Below are 27,329 nucleotides of genomic sequence, written 5' to 3'. Positions count from 1 at the left end.
AACCCTATTTTTTGGGTGCTTTGGGTCCCTTATAATAAATCAATCATAAAATGTGCTCCATCATAGCCCCCCACCAGATTTTGGTTTGTTGCCTCCGGGCAACAACATGCAGTTAGGGCCCTTAAACACCAACGCTTTCTGTTTATTATTATATGTGAAATGTGGAACAAACAGCCAGAAATAAATTAGAAAAAGTTTTAATTTATCATAAACCATATAATCAATAATAGTTCATCAAACACTAGCCATAAATGGTGTATTGTGTGTTGATCTCGATTGAATGCACAAATTTAGCAATATTAATCTCTGTGGAATCTCAGAAAACAGTTGTTGGTAGATGTGATGCATAGGTGGGTGCCAGATAGTTTCACTTGGCTTTAGGTCAGGTCAGGGGTGCTCAAACTCGGCCCTGGTGGGCCGGTGTCCTGCAGCTCTAAACCAATTAAGCACACCTGAAACAGCTGCTCTAACTAGCGTACTAGAAGCATATGGTCAGGTTGGCAACTAAACTCTGAAACTTAAACTCTACAGGACACCGGCCACTCAGGACAGAGTTTGAGCACCATCCATTTGATGAACCTTTGCATCCTGGTACTCTGTATCTTCCTTTCTGTGTATCCATGACCATCAATTGGGCTGAATCCAGATTCACATCAAACTCAGCCCAGCAGAGTTTAGTTCTAACCCTACTTCAACACACTTACCTGTTGGTTTCAAACAAACCTGAAGAAGTCAGTTTTATCAGGTTTGTTTAATCAGGGATAAAGATAAACTGTGCAGAACTGTGACTTTGCAAGTTTAATTTGCATCTTTGAATAGAAACATAGTAAATATGACTCTTCAAGATTGCTGTTGAAGGAATAAGCCTATAACTGCTCAATCTTGTTCTTTACCTCTATAAAATGCTCTTTATAAATTGTTTTTATACATTTTATTATATAGATAATAACCAAAAATGTCTTTTCTCAATCAAACATGCTTCTTCACATGCATTTACCAAATATTTTAATATAAAAATATGGTCCCAAAAATGGCTCGTTTGCCCCCAGAAGAAAGGTCAAACCCACACCCACCTCAAATTTTATTGGTCACCAACTTATTATTAGACTTTCTTGTAATTTTTTTTTTTTTTTTCAATTAAAGGGGGGGTTTGTGGACCAAAAAAAAAAAGGTTTGTTGCTTGAGGGCAACGCCATTATGGGTTAATATTACATTATTATAGTTTAATTATACAACAGATTTTAAACTAGACCCAGTAAGGTTAGACTTAATCCTTTTTGGGGGACATAACACACTGATGTTACAGCACAGAATAGCTCTTTTAGTATTTGATTTGTCTGGTAATAACATCTCAAGTCCTTCACATAAAAAGGCTAGGTTTTTATAGAATAGATTTAAAGGATTATTTCAACACAAATGGAAAAGATTGGAGGAGAAAATATGCAACAATTTAGTAGTGTTAATATTCAGAACTGAGCGGATATTGTTAGTCAAATGGCTGAGTTAGCGATGACAGGATAGGGAAAAATGTAGAACTTGTAAGCTGAACCTCTAAAAGCACTTTAGAGGGCACAGAAATTGTCAGGTGTGTATTTTTGTAGGAACAGAAAAGACAGTGAAACAAAGTACGAGGCACTCAAACAATATTTAATGGCTTTGCGGATTGCCCAAGGCCAGTTTAAATTTAATAATGTGGCTTCACATGATATATTTTGAAAATGCCTATTGATTTATTCCACCTGGGCTGAAAAATGCATTCCACTTCGGAGCCACTATGCAAGATGAATCTGATTGAAATCGTATGCTGCATGACCAAAACTTTTAAATCAAATGGATGGACAAAAGGAGAGTGAAGAATTGATGTGTTACACATTTGGATGTGGCAAATATTGACTCTTACCACACAGTTTTATTTAGTGGAAAATAAACTCTTTTCAGAAAATGTCAAGCAATGAATCACCTTACGAATTGTGTGAAAATCTTAAGACCAAGTTGTCATGTATTGATTACTTTTTATTACCAGTAAATAAACAAGTAATTAAATATAGACAAATTTTCTACACCAATTTCTTAGGTTGCCTATAAAAACATGATTTTTTTTAATGTGAACTCTCAGCATTCTCACGCTGGAAAATCAAGCAGTGCACTTAACTAAATGAAATGAGTTGATTTGACTAACATTTTGTAATGAAAGTTCATTGAACTCGATAAAAACAAGTTATGTGAACTCTATTTCTGATTGTGTTAGACCAAACGTAAACTAAATGAGTCTGCCTAACCATGCAGATTTCTAGTTCCCAGCATGCTTTGTGTCAGACTGGAAAATAAACAATTCGGTGTTATTATGTATTTTGTAACATAGAGAAACATGCTTTAGACTTTAATTTTGTGTTAAGATTTACAGAGGTTTCTTAAAAAAAAACTGTATAAAACTCTAACAGACATTACAGATCCAGTTGTCAAAAAAACGTAAATATTTTAAGTGAATAACAATCAATATGAGTAAGGCATAAATCCTTAATTCAATTAAGTAATTTTAACTTCATTGTCTTAAGGCAATGAGTTTGCACAATTTAATTAAGTTAACTTAGCAATTTCATATTTACAGTACAATTCTCACTGAAGTTTACAGAGAACTTGTATTAGATTCTGAAATAGCTATTCTGTAGTGTAATGTCAACATGCCATGCAAAGAATAATAGGTTATTAAAATTTTAATTATCTGTGATTCAACACAAAGAAATTTTCAACCTTTTACTTTTAATCGTTAGCACGGTTGCCCCACAGTCAGAAAAGGTTACTGGTTTGAGTCCTGTTATAGCCAAGCTGTCTTTCTGTGCAGAGTTTGCACATGTTTACTGTGTTTGCATGAGTTTCTTCAGGTTACGTCTGTGTCCCCCACCGCCCAAATACATCCAGATTAGGTGAATTGGATAAACTAAATTGGCCGTAGTGTATGTGGATAGAACAGTGTGTGGGTTTTTCTAAGCACTTGGGGGGTTGAGTAAGTGCACACTCAGGGCTGGCTTGCGACAAGATGGGGAACTATTGGTAAAAAGTCTCATGTTGTTGTAATCCTTTTCTTTTGTTGATTGTTAATGATATTTTGGACCCCACTAACATCACTCAAAAATGCTTGTACTTTTAAAATAAACACAATTTAATTATTCAATCGACTTCAATTTGTAAAAAACAATTGAGTTAACAATCAGTTTGTGTTGGTTAACATGAAGGAATTGTGTGAAACCTCGCTTTTTTATTTATTTATTTTTTAAGTGGTCCATAGATCTGAAAAAAAATCTAAACGCACACTCACAGCTTTTGTACAAGATATAAATATCTAATTGCAGCATGTATTCCCATTGGCAATCAGACCTTTTCAGTTAAATGCAGTTTAATTTTCTCAAATGTTTCGTCGCTGTTGCAAACTGGTAGTTTACATCCAAACAGGTAGCTGAACAAGTGCACATTTGAAGAGTAAACCTGGAAACAGTTATCAGCGCTCTCTTGAAGCATCAGCAATCCAAAAGCATTGACGCATTTTTCCAATAACAACTATGCAAGCGATTGAAAGGGTTTACTCAGACAACCAGGCACCTAAAATTCTAAATAACTCTTTGATAAGGTTTCCAGGACAGGCACCATCTTCCATTTAACATTAGCCAGAGGCCTGCATGGGGTGAGCTCAGAATCAGCAAACACCTAACTTCACAAAAAACAAATAGCTTTCCTTTATAGAATGCGACAAATTTAAATAATTTTGAATATTTTTCGAATAATTAATCAGACGTTGTCACTTTGCTGGACCGCAGACTTGAAAGAACAATTACACGTTTTTTTAACAACAATATAAAGAACACTCTGTTCTTGTATTTGATCACACACACTTTTACCCAGGCCTAAGTTTAGGAACCTCTCCTCAGGGAAAAAGAGTGAGTTTATGGGGAATGATGTCTTGGCACAAAACGCTCAATTTCGTGTCTGTGGCACTGGATCAGAAGACTTTGGATTGATTTTGATGTGCATTTCCAGAGGCATGCCATTCCACACAGTAAGTTTAGTTTTGATAAATGGAAATGTCTAAGATCAACACAACTATGGTGCCAGAAACTGATGTCATCGAGAAACATGAGGCTCAGAGGAGAAAACAAACTAAACAAGACAGCAAGGGAAAAACATTTTCTTGACCACTGCTTGACCAGCTTTTTAATGGACTTAATAACTCACGAATGTCTCTCTAAACTGTGGTTTAGTCGACTACAATACTAATACAAACAAAAAGGAGAATTATTATAAATGTTCATTTATTATCCAGCTTTCGGTGGTAAAGGAGGTAGGTTTCATTTTTATCATGTTCATGAGAAATTTGCTGCTGAAATCAAATGCTTAAATGTGAAGAAATGTGAAGCATCAGGCTATCGACAATAAAGCTCACTTTTTTCTTCTCCAGTAAAACATTAAAGAATAATTTTAGATGAAATCATGGTCCTGGGTGATTTCACAAATCAAGAGCTACTTTGAACTTACACACACTCTAAACTAAGGCTAAACTAAATCAATAATCCTGTTACTCTTGAGAGATTGAAGGCTTATGAAGTGAAACGATTGGTCTGCGCAAGAAACTGAACAAAATTTACAACATTCTTTCCAATAATTCACAGCCTCAGATGGTCCTGACTGCGTTTATGGCAAGTTTGTCTCATATTTCCGGACACAAACTCATTTGGGCTGATGCTGTTCTACAATGTTCAGGTTCTTTCACAGACCAGTGTATTGCCATGAGCCACAATTTTGTTTTCACAATTGTGTGTGTGTGTATGTGTGTGTTTTGTTCTTGTCTCTGATTGAGTTGACTTTTAATGCATCAAGCACCACGATTTCCACTAAAAACCTTTAATGTTCTGTTAAAGAACACGTAACACAATTGATGGCCTGAAGGTGAGTGATATAATAGCAAATGTTCATTTTTTGAGAGATTTGACCAAAAAAAAAAAGATCGCTTTGTCATTATTTCTTAATCCTCCGGTTTAAGTAGTAAACACACAGATGTTTTAGTACAGCACTAGGGCAAGTATCTAATGGCACATTTTTAAATTTGCAGATGAACTATTCCTTTAAAAGTCTATGGAATAATAATGTAAAAAATCATTTCTTCTGGAAAAATCCCATGATGGATGGCTGTTTTGTAGGTTTGCTTGCGGCAGAGGTCTTCTTCTGACCCTTTTCTTTTTTCTCTTCTTCCTTTTTTCCAAATGACTGCTTGAGTAAGCTTGAGTCCTTGGCTTGACTGGTGGGTTCAGGCTCCTCTTCACTCTCAGAGTAAGACTCGCTCACATAACCTTTCTCAGTTACTAGAAAAATAGAAACAGGTTATTTAATGTCACAGAGACATTGTCAAGAAGCATGTGGTGTATATAAGTGTCTGGTTTAGAGCCATAGACATGGGCACTTAGATTTCCATTGTTTTTATTTCATTTTTTTTTTCTCTCCCCACAGAGATTTAACAAAGCTGCCATACGTTTTGGTCAAAAGAAAGCTCCTCAGGCAGCACCATTATTATTAATTATTATTCAGCCTTCACATGGTGCTTATTATGTCCTTAACTACTACTTTAGAACAGCACACGTTTCTGGCTACAGTACAAGTCTTTGTGTGATCAATCATGGATGCAATAAACAATTAAAAACGTATGAAATGAATCTGGGAACCAAACAATAGAAAAAATAACCACTTGAAAGAGTTGTTGTGCTGAAGAGACAACTGGCATTAAGGAATGTGTAATAATAGACACTCCTCTAAGTACAAAAATAATGCTAATGGATTGAAGTTATAGGAATCGAACACAAACATCTGTGCTTTTAGTATTCATATCTAAAGATTTCCTCCACATGTACGTCAAGTCAAAAATAATTTCGAAAAAACAATTTCAGCACAAATGGTTTGCCAGCGGTCTATATTTCTGTCATATAACTTATGATTTACTCAATGATTCAAGTGTTCCTGTCGGCACTTATAAATGATGTGCTTGTAAAAGTAAGGAGAGGGTTCAGTCACTGCTACATGCATTACTGTTTAAAGATTTCCAGTTTAGGTAGATAAGAAAAGACAAGCATTACCACAGAAAAATTTTAATTTGCTTTGCAATCTTTACTGGGCAGGTACAATTCAACTGCAAGCCCTTTAATGTAACCAGTTATTTTGTAATAACTTAGTTTACCAGTTAAACCAGTATCATTTGTTTTACAAGACAACATTAGTACTTACAGTACATTTCTAACATCATTCTTACTAAACATCAGGGCTAGTAGGTTTTTTTTTAATTATCAGCATTGGCCAGTACAATTTTTCCGTTTAGAGAAGCTTTGAAGGCAGCAATTTTATGTCTTATGCGACAATTTTAGCTTATGCTGTGATGCTATATTTTGGTTGTCAGTCTCATATGTCATTACCATTACCTGGTCTTCACTGTAGACTCAGAATGCAGATACCAAATGACTGAGTTGTTGGTTACAGTGTTTACTTACTTCAACCACTTGTGAAAAGTACTATGATAGGATTAAGAATTCAAAAAGTTGCTAAGACTATTTTACACATTAATTTTTATAATGATAATTATATTTATTTAAAATGATATAATATTTCATTATTTATCTCTAATTTTGTAACCTTTCAAATTAAATTAGTTTAATAGCAGTAAATATTACACATGTTATGTGAATCAAAGTGTAATAGGTAATGTGTATTTATATAGCACCTTTATTGTGTATGGTATTGTGTAGACCTATTGCGCTTCACAGTCATGGGGGGTCATAGTCAATCCACCATCAGTGTGCAGCATCTACTTGGATGATGGGACGGCAGCTATAGGACAACTGCGCCAGTCCACTCACCACACACTAGCAACTGGTGGACTGGATAGACAGTGATACAGCCAATTCTGTGGATGGGGATGATTGGGAGGCCATGATCGATAAGGAATAGGATAGAGGGAATTTGGGCAGGAACCCGGAGTTACACCTCTACTCTTTACGAAAAGTATGAGATTTTTAATGACCACAGAGAGTTCAACGTCTCATCCGAAAGATGGCGCTCACTGATAGTATAGTGTCCCAAATCTATTGTTCCAACAAGCATTCGCTAACTGCATCGCAAACTTGTATTCTTGCAACTACACCTCTGGAGCTGTAGTTAAAAACATAGTTCCTGGCTGTGTTCTATTTCCAGTTATCCCCCTATGCCCTACAATTAAACTTGGAATGAAAAAAAAAATCTCAAGTCATCTCTTTTAGGTGTAATTTGTATTTAAAGTATTTTTACAGTTCAGTTTACAGCTTAGCAATTTTAATGTTTACAATTGCATTTCCTTCGTAATGCACTTTGAAAACATTGGTATAGTTTTGAACACAGCCGTGGCTCATGATGAAAGCTATAGGTGACTCGATAATTTAAAGCGGAATTTACATACGTCTCCAAAGCTTGTGAAAACAAAAATATATAGCATACGTTAATGCTTTTATTTATAGTAGGCTATTTATCAAGGATCTATACTGTATGACATGGGCCTGCTGGTTAAAACATTTCTGCAGAGGTTTGCATGTGTCAAATTGTAAAAGTAGACTTAAAAAAAACAAAAAATAAATAAAACAACAAAAAAAAAATCCAACTTAATAATATTATAAATAATTATCATCATCATCTTCATAATCATTATCAATATTATTATTAAAGTAGTTTTTTTCTAATAAATATTAAATTTAATTTCCAAATAAATAGCCTCATTATTTATTTATATGATTTATATATAATATCAGAATACGTGTTAGCTTTTGTAAATGATTTTTGTTTTAGAATAGAACATGGAATATTCTCAAAAATATTTGTAAAGGAAACATGGGCTCTATATGTGCCATTTACATACATTTCAATTAATACATAAGGCGAGTGCATGTTTTTACCAAAACCAATGTTGGATTTTTTTTTTAAGTGTGTGCGTGTAAAACAATATAATTTTGCACAAAGAAATTATGGGGTTCTTTTTTTAAGAAGTGGTTGCTACCCTGTTTAGAGCATCATTATGGGCATTTTACGTTATAACTAAAGTTGTTCAAATGACAGATTTGTGACAGAGAAACTACGGTTTTGGGGAAAACTTCATCACTACATTATCCAAACGATGCACCGTACTATGAAAGTTCAGCCGCGAGTTATGTCACTGTTAAGAAAACGCACCCCAGGTAATAACTAGGCTCAGCCCTGCTTAGCTTTGAGTAACCTGTCTTGGGCTGCAGGGTGATGTATCGGCCATGCTGCTAGGCATCAGGTTATAGATGCATACAGAAATACAGTAGTACAACCAAGATAATGGCCAATAAAATTAAACTTACCAAAGCAACCTTCTTCATCAACAAATGTGTGAGACTTCAATACACGTCTTCTTTTCCTCCTCTTCACCACTGAGCCATCCTAAATGAATGAAGAACATTAAGAAATTATAACTTTACTGTATGACAAATACACGCAAGATATTTATAAAAATCAATGTTTTGTAATTCTTATTCCCTAAAAGTTAGCAAATACTATTGGCGCTGGTGCTCACTTCTTGGTGTGAAACAGTCTCTTTTTTCACTTGCTTTTTGGGACTGGGAGTCTGTATGTTTGGCACAGGTGGAGAATCTGGCACAACTGGAAGACAGAAGGAAGAAGAGACATTTATCACGCATGTCTGTGTATGTATAAATAGAAGAAAAGAGAGCAAGAGAGGGGGGGAAAAACAGTGAATGTTATCAATTAGCCTTTGTTTGTCAGAGAGCAATTCTGATATTTTATTCAACACTCTGCCCAGAGGGAGAACCTATTTCTTTGTTTTTATTCATTTTGGGTCACAGAGCACCTCATCTGGATTGATTCAAATCTGCCAAGCATGACTTGAGTCTTTTTTCCCCTTGTTTTCCCCCACCATCTCTTTCCTACCCTCATCATCACTGCTGTCTGGCTGGGGCTTCTTTATCCGCCGTCTCTTCTTCTGTTGGCTCTCTACTGGCTCATCATCGCTATCCACAACCTCAGGACGTTTTGTTTTACTGTGAAAAACAAATTGCTTTTGATTACAATCCTCATCTATTAAAGCTTCATCAGCAAGTTGTTGGCTTGTTTTATCCAGCTGAGCTTTATCACCTACAGTACTTCACAAATACAAAAAACAACTTTTTTTAAACATTAAACATTTTAAATTAATGCCATCAATACCACAGAATTATGTGTTTATTCATACCATAATTAAAAAACCAAATGAATTAAATTCTAAAATAATTTAAGCTGTATATATACACGGTGCAGTTCAAAATTAGAAAACAACCAAATAATTACAAGGTCATAGCTAAGTCTTATTTTAAGTTATTCTATCTGGAGTTTGATTTCAAAAATGTAAAAAGCAGTTCCTTGGAGCTAAAAACAATTAAATAATGAAATGGCAGTCCAGAATCCTGATGTAAACTGGATTGAAAATCCAGGAGCTTCTGGTAAGCAAGTGAGCGCCGCCTTGTGGTAGCATCACAGAGACGCTAGAAGTCATTTTACAAAATCTTTTCATTCAATGTTCCACATTAGTGGAATGATCTTCCCATTCCAACACGGACTGTTGATTCACTGGTATCATAGAAATGAAAACTAAAAACCCATCTCCTTCACAACGAACCAAGGTGAACAAAACCAGGAACTCCTCTCGTCCCCCAAAACACCATATGATAACCTCAAAACATTATACTATTCTGAGTGTGCCTCACACGAGTGAGTGGGCTTGACAAAACACCTGTAAAAAACATTCTTTCATCAGTCATTTGCACCAGACACTGTCTTTCTTCAAACATTTCATTAAAAAATTCAATAAAATTTATGAAGTGTGCTTCACACAGGTGAGTGGGCTTGACACACAGCCTGTAGAAACAGTCTTATCTTGCTCCCACTCAGTCTCTAAAAATACAAACGAACAAAACATGCACCCTTCTAACTCTAGTACTTAATGCTCCAAGCAGTAGTGGTGTAATGAATCACAAATCTCACAGTTCAGATCACATTATGGTTTTTTTTAGTCACAGATCGGACCATTTTTCAAATCAGACAAAAGGGGGAGGAGGCGAATGTCATTTGTTTTCCATTTATTACAAAAACAGCAGAATTACAGAAACTTTTAGCTTCATATAATAAAATGAAGAAACAAATATTCAGTACTGTGAAAAATTCACTGTTACTACAACTGTTTCTGATAACGCTAAATGTAGAAATCTAACCTTATAATTTGTACAACCCATATTTATTTTTAGTCTCATTTCAATAAATGATTCAGTTACACACTCATAAGATGGGATTAAATAATGTAATTGCTGCCAATAACTTTCATTTTTGAAAATCAGGGACCACGGGATTTCATTTCTGTTCTAGAAAAAGGTGGTTTGCCATCTCCAGGTTGGAGGAAAGTCCTTACCCCAGGTGGAGGAGTTAAAAGTATCTTGGGGTTTTGTTCACGAGTGAGGAAAGGATGGACAGGCAGACCGGTGCAGCGGCAGCAGTAATGCGGTCAATGTACTGGTCCGTTATGGTAAGAAAACGAGCTGAGCCGAAAGGCAAAGCTCTCAATTTACCAGTCAAGTACGTTTCTACTCTCACCTATGGTCATGAGCTTTGAGTCATGACCGAAAGGACAAAATCTCGGATACAAGTGGCTGAAACTAGATTTCTTCACAGGGTGGCAGGGTGCACACTTATGAGGAGCTCTGTCACCCGGGAGGAGCTCGGAGTAGAGCCACTGCTCCTCCACATCGAGAGAAGTCAGCTGAGGTGGCTCGGGCATCTGTTTCAGATCTCTCCAGGACGCCTACCTAGGGAGGTGTTCCAGGCATGTCCCACCAGGGGGAGGCCTCGAGGAAGACCCGGCTTCGAATACGTGGATGAAAATGACATGACATGATGAAAACTTTCATTTCTGAGCACATGATGGTGATTTTCATTTTTACCATAAACATCAGTGTTTTTATCTAAACTATAAACTGTTATTCCAGTGCTTCAGTGTTATTTGACTGTTTGAAGCTTCATAACTCAAGACTAAAAACTGAATCTTTTTCTTGATTTTAGCATTTTCACATCTGAATGCAGCAATTAGAATGATTAATAAACATGCAAATCACCATCATTTATAATTTATGTTGCGTAGGTGTTAAGATCCCGATCTTTTAATGATCAATCGTGCAGCTTACGCTGAATGCATTATTGCAGGCTAAACAGGTAGTGGCAGAAAACACCTTTAACCCAAGTAAAGCACCACATCCCGAATAACCTACCACACCTTCTTCCGTCATCATTATATTTTACAGGAAATCCTAAATGCTTTCAATAACGTAAGAGGCGATCCTTCTATGATCATTATAAATTCAGGATTAATTCAACAGTAAAAAATGTATCAATCCGCTGGTCGCCTGTGTTCCGACCCGTGGGTTGTGATCCGTATGAATCACTGATCACCCGTGATCCGTTACACCCATAGCAAGCACAAACAATTCCTTTGTATAATTAGCAATTCTCTGTGTATTGCTGCTTCTTGTTTAATAGCAGAATGTCTCCTTCATTTGTAAGTTGCTTTGGACAAAAGTGTCTGCTAAATGACTGAATGCAATTGTAAAATGTCTGGAAAATCCTCGCAAAAAAAGTAATTGCTAAAAAGCCCATATTGCCAGTAAACTGTGGAAGAAATTGAAGAACAGCTAATAAAGATTGCAGAAGAGCAGTGTGAGATACTAGTGAGTTCTTGCAAGCATAGATGGGAGTTACGAAGTACAAATACTTTGTTACTGTACTTAAGTAGATTTTTCTGGTATTAGTACTTTACTCCAATACTTATTTTTTGACAACTTTTTACTTTTACTCCACACATTTTTACACAAACATCTGTACTTTCTACTCCTTACATTTTTAAAACCGCGGTCGTTACTTTCAGTTTCATGTGTTTGATTGCGTGATCTATATTATTTCTTGTCATTGCACAATATGAACACAGATTTAAAGCAGTCAGTCTATTTTTCCACATGCACTGTATTCACATTGCACTGTGCGGCCTTTTCAAGGCAATCACACACTGTACATTGGCTAGTTTATGAAGATTACTATGAGAAAGGTTAGGATGACTGCGCAGATGTGACAGAGGAAGACGGCGAATGACTGATAACATGACTGATGCTGCCCTGTTTACAACGTAATGAGACACCTTTTGCTTGTTCGGATCACAGGTAGACAAGAGATACACATTCCAGTTCAAAAACATGCCGTTTTTCCACTTCTGATCATACTACACGGGCTTTCTCTGGTCTTTCAATCTAATACAGCAAAAAAAGTGCTTTTTGTAAAGATTTGTGCATTTAGTACTAAAACAATAAAATACTTTATAAACAAATTATGCATTGTATTGTATGCAGTTTATTTCCTTTATTTCTAATAAGTTCATATTTCCTAATACAGAATTTATGATGTTTTTCAGTTTTTATTTATTTTTAATTTTAGTGCTAGTGTTGTTCTCAATTAATATTTAAAAATATATATTTTTCAACAAGTGTAAGTATACTGGGTAATTTATGAATAAAAATATAATTCCAGCATATGTTTTACACAGCAGATACCTTTTCATCTGCAATCAGCACTAGGAAACACCCATACACACACACACACACACACACACACACACACACACACACACACACACACACACACACACACACACACACACACACACACACACACACACACACTAAAGCAGGTCGCACACCAGAATCGCTGCTCGGTGCTGCGACACAGTTTAAAGTATCACACACCAGACGCGCACATTCGAATGATATTTAACATGAAACTAATCAGATGGCGCTCTGTGGCGCGGCTGAAAAATGAACTGCGTCCTGAGCCGTGGACGGGCGCCGCCGACAGCCGCCGACAGCCGTCGACTTGCGGCGCCGGTATGTGTATCCTGATAGAAACCTATGTTTAGAATTCTAAAATGCATGGCGCCGAGCGGCGCTTCTGGTGTGCGACCTGCTTTACACACTGCCAGTTTAGTTGAATTATTATTCACCTTTACCGCATGTCTTTGGGACTGTGGTTGAAACGGGTACTAACTTTTTTTTACATTTGTGCATTTTTGAGGCATTATTGAGGCTTTACTTTTACTTGGGTACAAAAGTGTAGTCAGTACTTCAACTTTTACCAGAGTCATTTTAAACATAAGTATCTGTACTTCTACTAGGATGTGTGTACTTTTGCCATCTTTGCCTGCAAGAGATGTCGTCATGTATTTTCCACAAAATATAAACTTTTTTTAATAATTTCGTTAAACACTGTTCTACTAGCATGGTATAGCCACAACTAAAAGTCCCCCCAATACAGGGTTTCTATTTTTTTTTCTCCTATATACTTTTCAAAAAAAAAAAAAAGAGGTAAAACTTACTTTCGAGTGTCTTTTGTTTCACTCTTCAAAGCTCTGGAAGTTTTGGATTGTTCCTCTTTAACTTCACCATCAGATTTAGGAGACACCTGTGACTGTTTTATATTTCCAGAAGCCGATGCTGTCGAACCTCCGTCAGTCTCTTCCTTGATGCTTTTCTTGGGTTTTTCTTCTACCTTTTCTAAATTTCACAGAAAGAAATGTTTTATGACTATATGCCATGCCTTGTGTTACTTTATTGGCAACGAAACACACAAAAACACTCACTTTGGGCAGACTTCCCAAAGAAGTTACTCACGGGGTTTGCTTTGGAAGCTGGTTTGGTTTTTGATGTTTCAACCTACAACATATGCGACTATTATAAATTTCACACACAATCCTGTGTGTCATTAACATTAAAGTATTGAGTTACACACTTACCGAGGAAGAATCATCTTTCTGCTCTGTTTTCACTTCCTTGCTGGATTCCTGGACCTTGGAAGCACTTTTGCTTGCAAACATACCCATGATGCCCGCTGGCGGCTTAGCACTGGGTTTGGAGGTAGCAGCAGGTTCATTCAAGCCAGGTTTACGGTTTTCTTTCTCTGCCGAAGGAACCAATGCCATCTCTTGAGCTCTTTGCAGCTCAGCTGATGACATGGGTACCGCCGCAGCACACCGTATAGCACTGTATCTGAGAAAAGAGCAGAAGGATTTCTCGGATGATGTATGCACATGCCGCATTACAGCTTATAGAAATATCACTTACTTGCTGCAGTTCTTTAGATTATCCTTTACAGCATCGTAATCTGTGGTGTAAAGTGGAGAACTATCCTTCAGCTCTGCTCTTTGCACACTGTACACATGTACACTGATAGTCATCTCCATCTTTGCTTTAACAGCTGCAAAAATAAATAAATACATGAATGCATTTCTGTAATAAAATTATTTTTTTTAACACAAATGAAAATCATGTGAAATATTACTCTTGCAGCTTGAAACTTACCTCACAGCAGTGTTATTCAGATATCACAGAATAACTGGTAGTTTTTTAAAATAGACTTTTAATAATTAGTTCAGGTTTAGATTTCCTGTTTTCAGTTTTTTTTTTAACTATGGTTTTGGCATCTGCATTATTTTATGTCTTTAATTTTAGTGCATATTTATTTAGCCTTTACTTAAATTAAATTTAAATAAAATAATTGAAAAACAGACAAACTAAATTTACACTACACATTTTATATTTTTCAATAAACATTTATTGATGTAAGCATCGACTTACTTAGACATTTTTTAGAATTTAATTTAAATAAAACACTTTGATTGTTTAAAATTCACATGCAATCTAAAATATGAAATTATGTTTTTAGAATTTAGGACTTGTGGAGCGTTGCATCGATGGATTTGCTCTTCAGTGTTTGAACTTTCAGCAGTGAAAATTAAACCACACTAAAATGAACTCAACTGATCTTCACCCCTGAAAACTGGACTGACTTACAGTTTCAATTTACTAGAACTGCTTTATCAAGCTGCTTTGACACAATCTACATTGTAAAAGCTCTATAAAAAAAACAAACTTAATTAAATTTATGTTAACTTACAATTTAATAAACTGATGTTTTATTATTGATAAACTTTATTATTTGTCATTTTCACAAACACATATATAACATTATTTATTTATTTATTTATTTTTTACATTTTTTAAAAACAATTGTCAAACTTACCCTCCAGCTTTTCCTCACGAACTACAGACACTTTATGACACTAGGAAGAAATGGACAATTTTCAATGGCAGTTCTTACAATAATGACAGTGAAGAAAAAATGTATTTCATAACAATAAAGTTCTCAGTTCTTACCGGAGTCCCATTCTCAACACACTTGCCGGATACAAGATAAGTAGCATGAAGAGCTGTCCCTGAACTTTCATTACGTTTTTGCTCCAAGTAATGATACAACATCCTGCAAAAATGAGACACAAACACTAGTTGTTATGAAAGAGCATTAGTGACAAATAACTGAATACATTGAGAGGCATAAAGGGACTTGACTTACTGTTTTGCTGTGTTCACATGGACTCCAAGGGTTAAACTGAGCCATTTGTATGTGACCTGCAAATAACAAAATATAAAAGCAGAATTCCAAATTATATAGCTAACGATGTATTATATTTATATCCATGCTGTGTTTGTGCAGTGACGCTTCTGAACACGTTAATGCTAGTATGAGTAACAAAAACATCAACGTTAGTAGTATTTGTCAACGTATAATGCTATGTTATACTCTAGATGTGGTTTAATTATTACTTAATAAAGTGTCACTGTTTTAACAATCAGTCATGAAAACCATTCAGTTAATCTAACTTGTCTTGTTTTTCCATCCTGGACACTCCAGTAAACATGCACGAAGCCACATATGCATTTTGGCATCCCATGTTTCACATTTACTAACGACACATGTAATATAAGATAAAAGGACTTACGATCTTATTTTGATCATTCACAAATTCGTCGATATTGTCTAAATACAGATCATCCATGTCAGGAATGACGGGCTTCTGCTCCACATTGAAAGAGTCGCAAACGCGGGAACTGCAGAACTATATTTACTTCCGGTCATGTGGACTATAGCGTCAGCCAAGAAAAGTGCTCTACGCATGTTCAGTGTTTTATCGTGTTTTGCAAACCCGTGTTTTTACCATAGCCTTTTAATAAGAATACGTTTGTTCAGATTCTTCTCCGTGTTAGTTTAAATGTACTGAAATCATATGATATTCACGAGGTCATCGTAGCAAACACTGTATGTTGGATAAACTACTGAGGTAACTTACCAACAAATAACTGACATTTCAAGATGTATTCAGTATACTACTATAGTTTTTTTTTAAATTATTCAATATTAAGTCATTAGTTAATTAAGATATATATGTAATTATGATATATATATATATATGTTCATCCATTTTTAAATTTACACAATAACTGTTGTAACTCTTAATTTATGGTTTATTATTATACAAAAGAGTAATAGCTACAGTTTATTTTCATACAACAGAAATGCATACACCAAAAAAATTCAATTAATTCAAGAGTTTATTAAAGACATAAAAATATCTTTATGGACTATTGTGCAATACCCACATGATAATGAATTTGATTGAAAAACAAAGAAAAACTTTGCAACAATCATTCAGCCCATTATATTTGATTAATTTATCAGAATTTTTTTTGACATTCAAAGTTTGATACAGTACAAGAACAATATTATGACATTTTCTTTAGCTGAAGTTATTCTGAAGTAGACATTTTAATTGCAAGGATCCTTGTACACCGAATGCATACATTTAAAATGTCTACAGGAATATCCTGTTTTTAATACAATTGTATTTCAACATAATCTGTTACATATATGCAGTATTCTTCCCAACTTTTTACCTCAGTTTCTTAAATCAGTGGTGTTACTTGTGCTTGTATGCTTTACCGATGTTGGTTAAGTATTCTTTTCATTGTTGGTTTCACTTCAAGATGACAAACACATTTATTTTACATATCTTCCAGGTCTTAATATACACATGGTGTCTTTGAGGACAGGGTAACAAAGACTCGGATTCACACTTTCACAGAGAGGTAAACAAGAGCTGATTAGTTTTATTATTCCAGCAAACAGTTAAAAACAATGTTTCAATGTTTTGTCATGAACTGTGCAGTTCCCCATTAACTAGAAGCTTTGAAATCCTCTACTAGCTGAAGCTATTAGAGGACAATGAGTTATACAGACAGTAGTTTAAATGTTAATCAATAAGTAATTTCTGTCCCATTTATCCATGTACATTATCCCAAATCTATGGTGAGTTAATTAATACTTGGAAAACTGGAGCTCCTGATCTATCATTTTCAGTTCTCAAAGAAAATGTGATACACAGCATCTGAAAAGAAAAAATACATATAAGTTTATTTTTAAAATAGGTTCTAAACAATGTTTATATAATTATAAGTATATTGGTATCAACTGTAACTTACAAGAATCCTTTGCCACAGCCTAATGGTCCGAAGTAAAGTTCAGAAGGCAAACACACTCCTTGTCTGCAAACACCACTGAGACTTGCACAGCTCCAGGGAAAGGATGCAGCCTCATTCTCTTTACCTTAAATACAAATGACACATTTTAACATTGAAAGATCTATACCAAAATCAGCCAAAAGTGACTTCTAGGCAAATATACTGAAGGATTATTCATTTGTCTTGCTGTTCTGTTACTCAAAGCTTTCCCAAAAATGTAGTTTTAGGCTTTCATGCGTCTTAAATGAAAAGTTAATCCATTAACACAGTTCTAACACACTTATATCCCCAAAAGCAAACATACGAAACTTACAGTGCAATGCTAGTACGACAAGGACAAGCAGGATAAATATGCTCTGGGGCTTCATGTTGGATTCTTCAGATGATGGCAGTCCTGGGACGTTTGTGTTGTATTGTGATGAAGCTCTGTCTTATTTTTTAAGTGACTCTAGAAGGAGGAGTGACTAAATGGAGACCGCTCCAATCAGGTTTTTACTTAAAAATTGAATTATGTAGCAGAATGAATGGAGATACTGTCCTTAATCCTATTTGGTTTAACATACCAAAATGCCAAGTAGCATTCACACTATCACATGTTTGAGGCTGCAGCAAATTATCAATGTTAAAAAAGAAATCATCACCTGATCTGAAACACATGCTTATCCTGGTGGATATAATCTTAAAGTGTCCTAATAAACCTGGGGATCCTCACATTGCTTAGACGCTGTTTGTGTATATGTGTGTGTAGTGTACACAAATGTATAACATATATAGCAAAATTATAATAGTCATAATGTGTAGGAGTTTTGAATATGATGTTTTATACCAAAATACCAAATCACCTTCTGAAAAACACATTTTTTTAACGTTTGAGCTTTGACCCAACCTTATAGTTATTGTCCTTTTTGCACAACAATGAACTGACCCTGTTTACCCCTATAGAGCGCATATAACAAATGTATTAAAACTATTTTTAAAAATATATTTATATCGTCACTTTAGAATTATAAAGTTCTATCTGACATTTTTGACAAAATGTATATTCTTATTAAACAAAAACTTTACATTATGTGATTTTTTTTATAATTTGCTTACATTTTAACACTTTTTATTTAAAAAAAACAAAAAAAGTTTTAACTATAAAGTCAGCATTCATACAACTTTTTCGTATAGTAAAAAAAGTCAGTCATATTTAATTGAACAATAAATTCAGCATACAATCAGAATTTTGAATGTACGCACGAGGACCAATCAGGATCATCTTTCTTTGTCATTTCACGGACTGCTCCATTGACAGAAAGAAACACAAAATCAGAGTCGACTATATAGTGCTTCACCACTGAAGAGATGTGTTTAAATATGATGATTAAGAAGTATTTTTTGACATTAAGATGAAATGCTCAATTTTATATTGTTGAAAAAGAAACAGTTATTAAAAATGCAATGTATTAAATGTATAATATTTATTTGTGTATATATAGTCAGTGAAACCTTTTTCTGTGTTAAACAGATCATTCAAGCTCATTTGCTCTGTTTTCTTTTTTTAAGCCCTGAAGGGCAAGTACTTAATTTAAATAATGGGGCATATAATTCAGTAAATACAATTTCTATGAAGCATATAATGAAATAAATATGACCATATTAATTACATAAAATTAACATCTGCACTAGACAAAATATTTAGCACAGCCTTGTATGCTTAATTTGAACAAGAATAAAATATCCATCCTGAAACATTAAATACATGTTGTAGAAAACAGAAATTTTACTTTCTCAAACATCAACATATTGTTACATCACCAATTTAGTTTTTTTAATAAATTAATAAACAGACTGTTTGTATTTCATCAAAAAATTAATGCTTCAGTTTTTGATCTGCCAGATAAAACTTTATGATTCCAAGCAGAAAATTACTTTTTAGAATTAGACGGCAGTTTACAAGTTTGCAAGTTTATGTAGAATTTTAATAATGTACATGTATAGTACATTTATGGTCTCTGTCATGTTAATGTATGAAAGAGAACTGTTACACACAATTTGTTTGCTATATAGAATGCAAAACCTTTGAAGCTCAATATCTCAAAAATAATTTAGAACACAATAAAACCAGATAATTCCAGGCAACGATATTTTAACTAGTCATATTGGTATTCGTATGTAATAATGTACTAATGGCAAACTGAAATGAAGAAACTAAACATTAGCACTGAATTAGCTATATTGTGCAGAAATTATTAATTATGTATTGTAAATAGAAAAAAACTAATCAGATCGTTTGGAGTTTCACCCTTCACACAGTTAAATAAGAGAACTTTATTAACAGTCAAATTTTCTCATTGATTCTTCCCATACATCTTTGTGTCAAAAATATTTTTTTTTACAAGCACTGCATGTCATATTAAGGCATGACATTGGAGCATTATGTTTTTACACTAAAACATTTTCAGATTCAGTAATAATGGATAGACATCAGCAAATAATAATAGTGGAGGGACTACATGGTATTCATATCTTAAATGTTTTGCTTACTATCATTGGTGGCATGTGGGTATTAACCAGATGATGGCACCAAAGTTGTACTTTAATGCTTTTGGTAGTTTCTCCATTATCTGCTCATTAAATCCTATACAGACAACCATTGTTATAAAGCATGAGATATGGGACTGTTTTTTTTTTGTAAATCAGATTTTGTAAAAAAGCAAAAAAGGTGACAGAAATGGCAGAAGCACTTATATAAATCGTTGTATATATCTCGTAAAAAACAGTACAGCTTCAATAATATATTATTCTTATATATTCTGTATATAGTTACTGTGATACAGAACTTCAGAATAAAGCTTAAATGATATGTCACAGTGATACATGCTGAGAAAAAGTCAGTCAGTGTTAAATCAAACAATGAATCCTACAAAGTACTAATACTTAAATGATGGAAAATATACAATATTTTTGCTCTGATTGGACTTAATTTTATACCATATATTACAGGATTGACAATTGGGGGAAGAGTCAGAAATATCACAGACAAAAACATATGTACAAAATGAGATACATATTGTGATTTTGCTCTTAATTCTGTCTGGGAAGAGTCGAAAAAAGAACAGCCTATGTAGTTCAGGAAGATAATCAAGTGTGGCATACATGTGCTGTAGAACTTCTCTCGACTTACTTTAGATTTTCTACAAGCAAGAATTATTTTAAAATAGGAAATCAGAACAAAGCCAATTAAGATGATTACTGAGCCATACATCCATCCATTAAATATCCCATATGAAATATCTGGTTTGCATCCAAGATTTACCAAGGACAGGTTTTCACAGAAAAGTTTATCTATATCATATTTGCAAATAGGATTTTTCATAGCTACTACAATGGCCACTAAACTTGCAATAAAAGGAAACACCCAATTAAAAGACAGCAGGCACAGCACAGTGAAAGGTGACATAATACTATGATAATGTAATGGTCGACATATGGCTAAGTATCTATCAATGGCCATGACACTTAAATTTGAGAATTCACCAACTGCATAGATGACAATGACAAGACCCTGAACAATACATTCCTCAAGTGAAATCCTGTTTGTTTCTGTAAGTAAATATACTAGAGCCTTGGGATAAAACCCAGTGATTCCACACAAATCATTGACACACAGATTACACAAGAAAATGTACATGGGCTCATGCAGAGCTTTCTCAAAAGCAATAATCAGAATCAAAGTGGCATTCATAACAATAGTTATAAGGTATCCAGGAAGCGCAAAAGAAAAAAATAAGATCCTGCTGGTCCAGTCCCAGTCATTCAGAGCCGTGACAGTGAGAATGTGGGAAGTGGAGATATTTTCCATTCCTTCTCCAAATGCTTTCAGATCAAACCAGGCTGACTCAAATAATCTGTTTCGCTTGTGTTCAGTTTTGTGTTATACTGTACTGTTGGAAGATTTAATGAAGTATAGGCAGAATATAGTAAAATATTTAAAATGACAAAAGCAACAAACTGTCTTGTCTTGAAAGGCTTTGAGGTTTGGAAAAGGCCTCTGAACAGCTCTTTTAGAGATCCACCCTTCGCTCTGTTCACAGCTGAATGAGAGAACTTTATATACAGTCAGATATGCAAAACATCACAATGATATAATAGTCCTTTGATAATTTAGGAATAATTATGCAATGTAAAAATAACCATGACATGTTCTATTGGAACATGATTTTATTCTTTTGCAATATCATAACACTTGCAGTTTTTGTAATTATTTGTGAAGTGTTGCAGTTTATAAGTGAACATTTTTCAAAAATAAATGCTACTCTTTCAGTATAATAGTTATTGAGAAGCTTAATGCAGAAATCTCATCAGTTGAGTATTTGCTGAAAACAGTGATATTCAAGTATTGATACAATGGCCTATATTCATTGTATGTGAAGTACACCAGCTGATTTTTAAGTATTGCTATGTTTTAATGCAAAATCACATTTTTACTTTTAGTTTGATCGAGTTTATACTGAAACCTTACATAATAAGAATAAAGGATCAACTAAAATAATATTTAACTTTGGACGTGTCACATTTCCTTTTCTTGTCTGCTTAATATTTAAAATAGATTGTCTTATCATCATAATACAAATAATAACCACAATATTAAGCTGGTTTTGTTTTGGCAAGAGGCAATTGAATTGAGCTAGTTAAAAATGCAAACACATGAGTAAGGAAATCGCCTTGCCAATAATCTAATAAAATCATAGTTGTATTATAGGTTTCTTCCAGAAGATGGCATCATGATGGCATTGCTTTAATATTCCCTTTCTATGGTGTTGTCATAGAAAAAAGTATATACTACACAAGACGTTTGTTTCTACATTAAAATGTGTGCAGAAATATTCAGAAAGACCACAGCTTGTGTTCAGAAAGGTAATCAAGTGTGGCATACATGTGCTGTAGAACTTCTCTCAACTTACTTTAGATTTTCTACAAGCTAGAATTATTTTTAAATATAGGAAAACAGAACAAAAACTAAAAGGACACTCATGCTAATGTAAAGAAACCCATTAAATATCCCTTTAAAAAGCTTGTTGCATGCAAGTTTCATCAAGGAAAGGTGTTCACAAAAAGGTTTGTTAATGTCATGTCTGCAAATAGGATACTTCAAAGTTAATGAGATTGCCATTAGACCAACAAAACAAGAAAATACCCAAATAAAATTCACCAGACTCAGCACTGTGAAAGGTGACATAATACTATGATAATGTAATGGTCTACATATGGCTATGTACCTATCAACAGCCATGACACTTAAACTTGTGAATTCACCAACTCCATAGACAATGATGACAAGATCTTGAACAATACATTTCTCATGTGAAATCACATTTCGTTCTGTAAGTAAATATGTCAAGGCTCTGAGATAAAACCCAACGATTCCACATAAATCATTGACACAAAGATGACACAAGAAAATGTACATGGGCTCATGAAGAGTTTTCTCAAATGCAATAATCATAATCAAGAGGTGCCAAATCATCAGCTGATAAGGAAGTGATGGGAGGTGGTGGATGCGGACAGAGTAGGGTATTAAACATCCAAAAAGTTTGTGGGTGTCTGAAGTGGTATTGATCTTGCTTTGGTAGTATAACGTTTTATCTAATCATGAAACATGAAGCTGGTTAACGTGATTATGACTTTGATTGGTGTGTGGGTTTCTCGTGATTCTGGGTAATTTTGTTCCAGATAAATGACACACTGGATCACAACCAAACTTTTTACAGATTCTTGGGCTGTGTCCATGCAGCAACGTATGTGTTTTTTTCATCTTTTGTGCTCTTTTCAAAAAATGTTTCCTTGAAAGCTGTGTCCAGCTGAAAATGAAAAAAAAAAAAATGGTTTGAAATGATGTAATATGTATCCTACATTAGTATGTGGTGTTGTAAACAAACATAGACAGAGCTGCAGGATACATTATAATCAGTGAGCATGCGCAAGAAGTCTGTCTTTAGCACGCTGAGTGCAGATATAAACAGGACAATGTGTTGGATTTAAAAGTACTTGGTACTTGTAACTGTTAATGCATCTCTGCTAGTGATTTAGATAATACAGCATTACCAGGTTTATTGTAATAAACTTTAAAATAAATCTGCCAATGTTGCTATTACTGATTGTGCAAAAGGCAATTGAGTAAAGGTAACTCTCATTTAGAGACTTTATTCTGAAATCGTGGCATATACCGAAACTGGAATAGGTGCTACTGAATATAGAGAGAACTGTTGTTGCATCAGCCATTGCCGACCACGGCTCATTGTCTGCAGTGGCGCTGAAAATGTGAATCACTGCTATACTGAGTGTCTGAACTGGTTGTAATTGTGCTTCTGTGTGTGTTATAAAGAGAAACTACAACGTTTATAAGCGCAACTCATCGGCTACAGGCTCATCTAATCAGGACATCACAAAATTAAAGCAAAAATAAATAAATAAATAAAAAAATTATATATATATATAAAAAAAATATATATATATATATATATATATATATATATATATATATATATATATATGTGAAAACGACAGACTACAGCCATATAATTATAAGCCTATTACAGACCAGCAGACAGAACAGCAGTTAAAGGAGAACAGAGCAGGTTCTCAGTGAGAGACCAGTGTTGGTTTACAGACAGATATGTAAGATAACGAAATCGTATCTGGAAATAGCAAAACTAGCATTGATCACCAGTAGTATTAATACCAGTAACAGAAACTAAAGAGCATTTAACAGAGTTATGCCACATTGACCCTATTTTTTTATTGTAGATAACTGAATACAAAAAACAAAGAGTACAGAACATCTGGAATAATGCGAAAACATGTAAACAAGGTACTTGAAAATAATTTTATTAAACAAGTTTTTTTCAGAGCTTTTGTATTCAAATAAAAACAACATCAAATATTAAAACAATAAAATAAGTTTTAAAATATATGTCTTTTTTGTAGTTTTTTTTTTGCCATGGGTATATGATTATTAGTATTGGATCCCATTTAGGCGATAATCCATAAAAAATACAATCACAAGTTGTGTTACTGTATGACATATTTACAAAGATGTGATCAACAGATCTAATCTGCGATTCTGGTTAAATAAACTTTAACCCTAATTCAAATTCAAGTTTTATTTATATAGCACAAAATCATAAGCACCGTTTTTACTCTTTATATATGTATAAGTATTTGTGTGAGTGTGTGTATAAGTAGGTAAGAAACATATAAAACTGAAAGTAAAATATATCATCTGACCCATTTAAAAATAAACCTTATTTAAAATATTTTTCAGTAAGTTGGCCAACATTTATGTGGGTACCACACTATCATGTCTTTAATTTGTGCTAATTTGTGAATGCTGTGTAAAAAGATGCTGACAGCCTCCTCCTTGTAAACCCAATGGAAGAATCTAAAAAGGAGGGCAACTATAGTGGAAAGTTCTGCATTCAAGTTGGACCTGTGATGACCTCCATTATTCCACCGTCAGAGGCGCAGTGAGGGCGGATGCATATATGCTGGGGAAATATAATATGCAGCCACATTTGAAGACCCCTGGGTAGTGAACTGCATACCATCTCACAAAAATAGATTGTACCCATTATAAGTTGAGCATGTGTGAACTTACATTTTACAAATGTTATTTGTTTTTCTTCTACAAGATGAATATTCCCCATATGTGAATAAAACGAGCCTTTCCTCATTGATGGCACAGAATATTTTGTACTCTCAAGTGGTTCCAAACCTTTATGAGTTTCTTTCTTTTGTTGATCACAAAAGAAGATATTTTGAAGAAAGCTGAAAACCTGTAACCACTGACTTATAGTGGGAAAAACAGATACTATGAAAGTCAATGGTTATAGGTTTACAATATTAAAAAAAGGAAATCAAAGATAGTTTTTGAGTTTTACCTGCCTGCATTCTATAGAAATATTCTAGTAATTACTAGCCCTTGTATTTTTTTTTAATCAAATAATACAATGTATAATTAATTCAAATTAGGGGAAAATAATAGCAATCTACCTGATGAATGTGTTGAAGGTCTGAGGTTACTCTGTGAGCAAACGTGAAGCACAGATGAGAGAGAGGCCTGTGGATAGAAAGCCTTTCGCTCCGGGTCAGCATCACTGCTGCAGATGCGTCCCCAAAGCCTTATAAACACATCATATGACAATACATTATTAATTAGGTGAGCAAACAAAGTCACTGCGCTGTAACTATACAAGACATTTATAATATTAGCAAACTGATGGTAACAGTTTTCTTATCATAAGCTTACATTTTTACACGGTTTAAAAAAGCATATTTATTATGTTTAATGTTACAAGCTAGAGGCAGTGCTGTACTGTAGCCTACTCCAACGTAAACATATTGTGTTGCTTCAAATTACTCAATTAATCATGCTTACTGATTTGAGAGTTGACAAATAAAAAAGAAAATCGAGTTGTCCTACTGTGTATAGTTCTTGTTTTCATCGAATTGTATCTCCGACTGATCCAGGAGCGTGTTTTTGTCCTTTTCGCGTCAGCTTTCGCCCTTATCGGATTCATCTTATTTCATGAACGCATATGAACCAACATAACAATGGGAAACTTTTGGACTTGCTATGCTGACAGGCTGGAGTTTGTGCAGTTCCCATAAATGCAATAATATACCAGGATGAAAATAAATTACACCAAAACTAGCAACTGATTCTGCTATATGCTGCTGTAAGGTGTGGGTTTAGGTGAGGATTGAACCTGGGTCTCCTGGACATAAAGCTGGGGCTTTTCCCAGTTGAGCTAACTCCTCACTAGATGAACCCAAGAGCAGAAGAAAAATAAGGGAACTTGAGGCTTTGGTTTTAGAAAAAATAAACAGATGATCTTTACTAGAAAAATAGAATTCAAAAGTACAACAGAAATAACTGAAGCCGAGCTTCTAGTAAACAGGCAAAACAAATTAGACACAAGGGTCAAAAAACACAACAGTAGAATGTGACTTAGCTTTCTCTAGACAATCTGGAGAACACCGGGTGGTACTGGCTCAAGACTGAACACAGTAGCTTGTAACACACACACTTATATAGGGCAAGACACAGGTGTTGCAAATCAAGCTTGAGTGGTGGCACACAGCATATAGTGAGAAAGTGGTGCCATCCACTGTTTAGGAGGAAGCATGAAAATTGGATCATGTTGTGCAAGGAGACAGGAGCACCTCCTTCTGGTCAGGAGGAGGAATGCAGCTTAATGAGTTCTTACAGGAGCCTCTCCTCTAAGAACGGCTCCTGACGTTCCTCTGGAGCTTCTTTGGGCACGATTGAAGTCAGTGATAAGCACTGGGTCCAGTATATCCTTAGCCGGCACCCATGACCGCTCCTCTGGGCCATAGCCCTCCCAGTCGACAAGGTACTGCACCTTCCCACGGACCAGTCGAGAATCCAGAAGCCTGCGTACTGTGTAAGCCGGTCTACCCTCAATGATCCGGGGTCTTGGAATGGGCCTGCTGGGTGGGGAGAAAGAGGAACATACAACAGGTTTCAATTTGGACACATGAAAGGTGGGGTGAATCCTCATGGACCTGGGCAGGAGTAGCCGGTAGGATACAGGATTTATCTTTCGGAGGATCTTAAATGGACCAATATAGCGTGGGGCTAGTTTGCGAGACTCTACCCGAAGAGGAAGATCCCTGGTTGAAAGCCACACTCTCTGACCTGGGCGAAGTGTGGGCCCTGGCCTTCGGCGCTTATTTGCCTGTCTCCGCTGCTGTTCGGTAGCTTTAAGTAAGGCTACTCGAGCTCTCTGCCATGATCGTCTGCAT

General features: G+C 34.9%; 4 protein-coding genes and 1 pseudogene across 4 annotated transcripts in view; all 5 read right to left on the bottom strand.

The window, feature by feature from the left end:
- The window catches only part of neu3.1 (sialidase 3 (membrane sialidase), tandem duplicate 1), a 150,523-nt gene that overhangs the window by 36,651 nt on the left and 86,543 nt on the right, over positions 1–27,329 (bottom strand). The gene's annotated exons all lie outside the window — the stretch shown is intronic.
- pold3 (polymerase (DNA-directed), delta 3, accessory subunit) lies at positions 5,107–16,055 on the bottom strand. The gene is given in 12 exon segments (NM_001042769.2): positions 5,107–5,351; positions 8,385–8,463; positions 8,597–8,682; positions 8,971–9,080; positions 13,481–13,658; positions 13,745–13,817; positions 13,898–14,150; positions 14,226–14,358; positions 15,184–15,223; positions 15,318–15,420; positions 15,514–15,569; positions 15,941–16,055. Coding segments are annotated over 12 exon segments (1,374 nt in total). The 5' UTR covers positions 15,998–16,055; the 3' UTR covers positions 5,107–5,145.
- On the bottom strand, positions 16,897–17,931 carry defbl1 (defensin, beta-like 1). Its single transcript, NM_001081553.1, is given in 3 exon segments — positions 16,897–17,383; positions 17,478–17,601; positions 17,830–17,931. Coding segments are annotated over 3 exon segments (204 nt in total). The 5' UTR covers positions 17,885–17,931; the 3' UTR covers positions 16,897–17,358.
- Positions 18,081–21,363, bottom strand: or61c3 (odorant receptor, family 61, subfamily C, member 3). Its single transcript, XM_002665959.5, has one exon. It carries the CDS (start codon positions 21,361–21,363, stop codon positions 20,422–20,424), a length of 942 nt encoding a protein of 313 aa, XP_002666005.1. The 3' UTR covers positions 18,081–20,421.
- or124-5p (odorant receptor, family E, subfamily 124, member 5, pseudogene) lies at positions 22,164–23,196 on the bottom strand (annotated as a pseudogene).

The sequence above is a fragment of the Danio rerio genome, chromosome 21 (assembly GCF_049306965.1).
Source record: "Danio rerio strain Tuebingen ecotype United States chromosome 21, GRCz12tu, whole genome shotgun sequence".
NCBI classification, from domain to species: Eukaryota; Metazoa; Chordata; class Actinopteri; order Cypriniformes; family Danionidae; genus Danio; species Danio rerio.
The sequence above is the reverse complement of the archived record's forward strand: the minus strand, read 5'-3'. Positions and strand labels throughout refer to the sequence as shown.